Raw genomic sequence first — 7,500 nt, forward strand, 5'->3', positions numbered from 1 at the left:
AGCCTGATGGGTTAGAGAGAGATGATAACACCACTCTAGTCTGATGGGTTAGAGTTGATAACACCACTACAGTCTGATGGGTTAGAGAGAGATGATAACACCACTACAGTCTGATGGGTTAGAGAGAGATGATAACACCACTACAGTCTGATGGGTTAGAGAGAGATGATAACACCACTACAGTCTGATGGGTTAGAGAGAGATGATAACACCACTACAGTCTGATGGGTTAGAGAGAGATGATAACACCACTACAGTCTGATGGGTTAGAGAGAGATGATAACACCACTACAGTCTGATGGGTTAGAGAGAGATGATAACACCACTACAGTCTGATGGGTTAGAGAGAGATGATAACACCACTACAGTCTGATGGGTTAGAGAGAGATGATAACACCACTACAGTCTGATGGGTTAGAGAGAGAGATGATAACACCACTACAGTCTGATGGGTTAGAGAGAGAGATGATAACACCACTACAGTCTGATGGGTTAGAGAGAGAGATGATAACACCACTACAGTCTGATGGGTTAGAGAGAGAGATGATAACACCACTACAGTCTGATGGGTTAGAGAGAGATGATAACACCACTACAGTCTGATGGGTTAGAGAGAGATGATAACACCACTACAGTCTGATGGGTTAGAGAGAGATGATAACACCACTACAGTCTGATGGGTTAGAGAGAGATGATAACACCACTACAGTCTGATGGGTTAGAGAGAGATGATAACACCACTACAATCTGATGGGTTAGAGATGATAACACCACTACAGTCTGATGGGTTAGAGAGAGATGATAACACCACTACAGTCTGATGGGTTAGAGAGAGATGATAACACCATTACAGTCTGATGGGTTAGAGATGATAACACCACTACAGTCTGATGGGTTAGAGAGATGATAACACCACTACAGTCTGATGGGTTAGAGATGATAACACCACTACAGTCTGATGGGTTAGAGTTGATAACACCACTACAGTCTGATGGGTTAGAGAGAGAGATGGTAACACCACTACAGTCTGATGGGTTAGAGAGAGATGATAACACCACTACAGTCTGATGGGTTAGAGAGAGATGATAACACCACTACAGTCTGATGGGTTAGAGAGAGTTGATAACACCACTACAGTCTGATGGGTTAGAGAGAGTTGATAACACCACTACAGTCTGATGGGTTAGAGAGAGATGATAACACCACTACAGTCTGATGGGTTAGAGAGAGATGATAACACCACTACAGTCTGATGGGTTAGAGAGAGATGATAACACCACTACAGTCTGATGGGTTAGAGAGAGATGATAACACCACTACAGCCTGATGGGTTACAGAGAGATGATAACACCACTCTAGTCTGATGGGTTAGAGTTGATAACACCACTACAGTCTGATGGGTTAGAGAGAGATGATAACACCACTACAGTCTGATGGGTTAGAGATGATAACACCACTACAGTCTGATGGGTTAGAGAGAGATGATAACACCACTACAGTCTGATGGGTTAGAGAGAGATGATAACACCACTACAGTCTGATGGGTTAGAGAGAGATGATAACACCACTACAGTCTGATGGGTTAGAGAGAGATGATAACACCACTACAGTCTGATGGGTTAGAGAGAGATGATAACACCACTACAGTCTGATGGGTTAGAGAGAGATGATAACACCACTACAGTCTGATGGGTTAGAGAGAGATGATAACACCACTCTAGTCTGATGGGTTAGAGATGATAACACCACTACAGTCTGATGGGTTAGAGAGAGATGATAACACCACTACAGTCTGATGGGTTAGAGAGAGAGATGATAACACCACTACAGTCTGATGGGTTAGAGAGAGATGATAACACCACTACAGTCTGATGGGTTAGAGAGAGATGATAACACCACGACAGTCTGATGGGTTAGAGAGAGATGATAACACCACTACAGTCTGATGGGTTAGAGAGAGTTGATAACACCACTACAGTCTGATGTGTTAGAGAGAGTTGATAACACCACTACAGTCTGATGGGTTAGAGAGAGATGATAACACCACTACAGTCTGATGGGTTAGAGAGAGATGATAACACCACTACAGTCTGATGGGTTAGATATGATAACACCACTACAGTCTGATGGGTTAGAGAGAGATGATAACACCACTACAGTCTGATGGGTTAGAGAGAGATGATAACACCACTACAGTCTGATGGGTTAGAGAGAGATGATAACACCACTACAGTCTGATGGGTTAGATATGATAACACCACTACAGTCTGATGGGTTAGAGAGAGATGATAACACCACTACAGTCTGATGGGTTAGATATGATAACACCACTACAGTCTGATGGGTTAGAGAGAGAGATGATAACACCACTACAGTCTGATGTGTTAGAGAGAGTTGATAACACCACTACAGTCTGATGGGTTAGAGAGAGATGATAACACCACTACAGTCTGATGGGTTAGAGAGAGATGATAACACCACTACAGTCTGATGGGTTAGAGATGATAACACCACTACAGTCTGATGGGTTAGAGAGAGTTGATAACACCACTACAGTCTGATGGGTTAGAGAGAGTTGATAACACCACTACAGTCTGATGGGTTAGATATGATAACACCACTACAGTCTGATGGGTTAGAGAGAGATGATAACACCACTACAGTCTGATGGGTTAGATATGATAACACCACTACAGTCTGATGGGTTAGAGAGAGAGATGATAACACCACTACAGTCTGATGTGTTAGAGAGAGTTGATAACACCACTACAGTCTGATGGGTTAGAGAGAGATGATAACACCACTACAGTCTGATGGGTTAGAGAGAGATGATAACACCACTACAGTCTGATGGGTTAGATATGATAACACCACTACAGTCTGATGGGTTAGAGAGAGATGATAACACCACTACAGTTTGTCTGAACTAGAAGGATGGCATGTTCCTTATTACTCCTTGTTAATGTTAGTTTGCTGATATAACAGAACACACACACCTTATTTTTGTTGTTTTAAGATATTTTGTAGACAAACTGTTTAAACTCTCTCCCTTTTGTCTTTCTCTCCCCCTCCCTTCTCCTCCCTCCCCTTTTCACTTACCTCTCCGCCTCCCTGCTCCTCCCTCTCCCCCCATCCCCCAGAGTTCCCAGGTAGACCCCGAGGAACTTTTCACCAAGTTGGAGCGAATCGGTAAAGGATCGTTTGGTGAGGTCTTCAAAGGCATCGATAATCGCACCCAGAGCGTAGTAGCCATTAAGGTGAGGATAGGAACACACACACTCACACACTACAGAGCGTAGTAGCCATTAAGGTGAGGATAGGAACACACACACACACACACTCACACACTACAGAGCGTAGTAGCCATTAAGGTGAGGATAGGAACACACACACACACACACTCACACACTACAGAGCGTAGTAGCCATTAAGGTGAGAAGCAGTACTAAGACATTATAGGCGTTTCTCATTTGATTGATTGATTGATTGATTGATATATGTCTGAAATATTTTTCCTTCTTTAAGACTATAGATCTGGAAGAGGCCGAAGATGATATTGAAGATATACAACAAGAGATCACCGTACTGAGTCAATGTGACAGTCCCTATGTCACCAAGTACTATGGGTCATACCTAAAGGTGATGATAGGAACACACACACACACACACACACACAAACACACACACACACACACACACACACACACACACACACACACACACATACACTGCAGCTATAACTCTCTGTCTGTCTCTTAGGGCAGTAAACTATGGATCATCATGGAGTATCTAGGAGGGGGCTCAGCTCTAGACCTGGTAAGTGTGTGTATGTGTGGTGGTTTATTTTCTGAAAGTGTGTGTGTGTGAGATGTGTGTGTGTTCAGTTGCGTGCAGGTCCGTTTGATGAGTGCCAGATTGCCACCATGCTGAGGGAGATTCTGAAGGGTCTGGACTACCTTCACTCGGAGAAGAAGATTCACAGAGATATTAAAGGTAGGAGGAGTGTTGCTCTTCGGCACAGACAGTTCCTTACATGTGGTGTTGCCAGGTGTGTGTGTTTAACACTGTTTGTAGAGGTAGTTAACCAGTAGTTAACCAGTAGTTAACCAGTAGCACAGTAAACCAGTGGTTTACCAGTAGCACAGTCAACTAGTAGTTAACCAGTAGTTAACCAGTAGCACAGTAAACCAGTAGTTAACCAGTAGTTAACCAGTAGTTAACCAGTAGTTAACCAGTAGCACCATGAACCAGTGGTTAACCAGTAGTTAACCAGGAGCACAGTAAACCAGTAGTTAACCAGTAGTTGACCCGTAGCACAGTAAACCAGTAGTTAACCTGTAACACAGTAAACAAGGAGTTAACCAGTAGTTAACCAGTAGCACAGTAAACCAGTAGTTAACCAGTAGCACAGTAAACCAGTAGTTAACCAGTAGCACAGTAAACCAGTAGTAAACCCATAGTTAACCAGTAGCATAGTAACCCAGTAGTTAACCAGTAGTTAACCAGTAGCATAGTAAACCAGTAGTTAACCAGTAGCACAGTAAACCAGTAGTTAACTAGTAGCACAGTAAACCAGTAGTTAACCAGTAGTTAACCAGTAGCATAGTAAACCAGTAGTTAACCAGTAGTTAACCAGTAGCATAGTAAACCAGTAGTTAACCAGTAGCATAGTAAACCAGTAGTTAACCAGTAGTTAACCAGTAGCATAGTAAACAAGTAGTTAAACAGTAGTTAACCAGTAGCATAGTAAACCAGTAGTTAAACAGTAGTTAACCAGTAGCATAGTAAACCAGTAGTTAACCAGTAGCATAGTAAACCAGTAGTTAACCAGTAGCATAGTAAACCAGTAGTTAACCAGTAGCATAGTAAACCAGTAGTTAACCAGTAGTTAACCAGTAGCATAGTAAACCAGTAGTTAACCAGTAGAGTAGTAAACCAGTAGTTAACCAGTAGTTAACCAGTAGCAGACTTAACCAGTAGTTAACCAGTAGCATAGTAAACCAGTAGTTAACCAGTAGCATTGTAAACCAGTAGTTAACCAGTAGCATAGTAAACCAGTAGTTAACCAGTAGCATAGTAAACCAATAGTTAACCAGAAGCATAGTAAACCAGTAGTTAACCAGTAGCATAGTAAACCAGTAGTTAACCAGTAGTTAACCAGTAGCATAGTAAACCAGTAGTTAACCAGTAGCATAGTAAACCAGTAGTTAACCAGTAGTTAACCAGTAGCATAGTAAACCAGTTTCCGGGTTAAGCGAGCAGTGTGTCAAGAAGCAGTGTGGCTTGGGAGGGTTGTGTGGTAGACCAGTACGACAGCGTGTTCCAGTTCTCGCCAATATCCAGCAACTTCGCACAGCCATTGAAGAGGACTGGGACAACATTCCACAGTCCACAATCAAACAGCCTGATCAACTCTATGTGAAGGAGATGTGTCGCGCTGCATGAGGCAAATGATGGTCACATCAGATACGGACTCGGTTTTATGATCCACACCCCTTCCTTTTTTTAAAAAAGGTATCTGTGATCAACAGATGTATATCTGTGTTCCCAGTCATGTGAAATCCTTAGATTAGGGAACAATTTAATTAATTGAATGATTTTCATTATATGAACTGTAACTCAGTAAAATATTAGAAATGGTTTTATATTTATGTTCAGTATTACTCACACTACAAAAGTGAAATGTCTCCCCTCTCTCTCTCTCTCTCTCTCTCTCTCTCCTCTCCTCTCCTCTCCTCTCCTCTCCTCTCCTCTCCTCTCCTCTCCTCTCCTCTCCTCTCCTCTCCTCTCCTCTCCTCTCCTCTCCTCTCCTCTCCTCTCCTCTCCCCCCTCTCTCTCCTCTCCCCTCTCTCTCTCCTCTCCCCTCTCTCTCTCCTCTCCCCTCTCTCTCTCCTCTCCCCCCTCTCTCTCCACTCCCCCCCTCTCTCCCCCCTCTCTCTCCTCTCCTCTCTCATCTCCCCCCTCTCTCTCCTATCCCCCCTCTCTCTCCTCTCCCCTCTCTGAAGCTGCCAACATCCTCCTCTCTGAGCAGGGGGAGGTGAAGCTAGCAGACTTTGGAGTGGCTGGACAGCTGACCGACACACAGATGAAGAGAGAGACATTTGTAGGCACACCGTTCTGGATGGCACCTGAAGTCATACAGCAGTCTTCTTATGATCACAAGGTAGAGAGAGACATTTGTAAGAACACCATTCATGGTGTATTAGGTTAGGTTGCTTTCGTGTCGGGAAGGGTGGTGTGGTTGACTGTCTAGAAGGATGGTGTGGTTGACTGTCTAGGAGGGTGGTGTGGTTGACTGTCTCGGAGGATGGTGTGGTTGACTGTCTCGGAGGGTGGTGTGGTTGACTGTCTCGGAGGGTGGTGTGGTTGACTGTCTAGGAGGGTGGTGTGGTTGACTGTCTAGGAGGGTGGTGTGGTTGACTGTCTCGGAGGGTGGTGTGGTTGACTGTCTCGGAGGGTGGTGTGGTTCACTGTCTAGGAGGGTGGTGTGGTTCACTGTCTAGGAGGGTGGTGTGGTTCACTGTCTAGGAGGTTGGTGTGGTTCACTGTCTAGGAGGGAGGGTGTGGTGGTTGACTGTCTAGGAGGGAGGGTGGGGTGGTTGACTGTCTAGGAGGGAGGGTGGGGTGGTTGACTGTCTTGGAGGGTGGTGTGGTGGACTGTCTAGGAGGGTGGTGTGGTTGACTGTCTAGGAGGGTGGTGTGGTTGACTGTCTAGGAGGGTGGTGGGGTTGACTGTCTAGGAGGGTGGTGGGGTTGACTGTCTAGGAGGGAGGGTGGTGTGGTTGACTGTCTAGGAGGGAGGGTGTGGTGGTTGACTGTCTAGGAGGGAGGGTGGGGTGGTTGACTGTCTAGGAGGGAGGGTGGGGTGGTTGACTGTCTCGGAGGGTGGTGTGGTGGACTGTCTAGGAGGGTGGTGTGGTTGACTGTCTAGGAGGGTGGTGTGGTTGACTGTCTAGGAGGGTGGTGGGGTTGACTGTCTAGGAGGGAGGGTGGTGTGGTTGACTGTCTAGGAGAGAGGGTGGGGTGGTTGACTGTCTCGGAGGGTGGTGTGGTTGACTGTCTCGGGGGGTGGTGTGGTTGACTGTCTAGGAGGGTGGTGTGGTTGACTGTCTAGGAGGGTGGTGGGGTTGACTGTCTAGGAGGGTGGTGGGGTTGACTGTCTAGGAGGGTGGTGGGGTTGAGTGTCTCGGAGGGTGGTGTGGTTTACTGTCTCGGAGGGTGGTGTGCTAGACTGTCTAGGAGGGTGGGTGGTTGACTGTCTAGGAGGGTGGTGTTGTTGACTGTCTAGGAGGGTGGTGTTGTTGACTGTCTAGGAGGGTGGTGTGGTTGACTGTCTCGGAGGGTGGTGTACTAGACTGTCTAGGAGGGTGGTGTTGTTGACTGTCTAGGAGGGTAGGTGGTTGACTGTCTAGGAGGGTGGTGTGGTTCAACTTCATATGCCAGTCAGGGGAGACTTCCCTCCTCTGTGTGTGTCTGTAATGGAGTGTCTATAATGGAGTG

At 45.7% G+C, this 7,500-nt stretch overlaps 1 protein-coding gene across 3 annotated transcripts in view; it reads left to right on the top strand.

Annotated features, from left to right (window-relative positions):
• The window catches only part of LOC110518232 (serine/threonine-protein kinase 26), an 18,773-nt gene that overhangs the window by 5,510 nt on the left and 5,763 nt on the right, over positions 1-7,500 (top strand). Inside the window, exons 3-7 of one of the 3 annotated variants that reach the window (XM_036987148.1) lie at positions 3,141-3,204; positions 3,533-3,639; positions 3,760-3,816; positions 3,885-3,993; positions 6,006-6,163. In XM_036987148.1, the coding sequence (XP_036843043.1) occupies positions 3,141-3,204; positions 3,533-3,639; positions 3,760-3,816; positions 3,885-3,993; positions 6,006-6,163 (495 nt within the window). Of the gene's footprint in view, positions 1-3,140; positions 3,258-3,417; positions 3,433-3,525; positions 3,640-3,759; positions 3,817-3,884; positions 3,994-6,005; positions 6,164-7,500 lie in introns of those variants that run through there. The other 2 variants (XM_036987147.1, XM_036987149.1) reach the window with 2 other exon arrangements.

This window comes from Oncorhynchus mykiss, chromosome 9, assembly GCF_013265735.2.
Source record: "Oncorhynchus mykiss isolate Arlee chromosome 9, USDA_OmykA_1.1, whole genome shotgun sequence".
Lineage (NCBI taxonomy): Eukaryota > Metazoa > Chordata > Actinopteri > Salmoniformes > Salmonidae > Oncorhynchus > Oncorhynchus mykiss.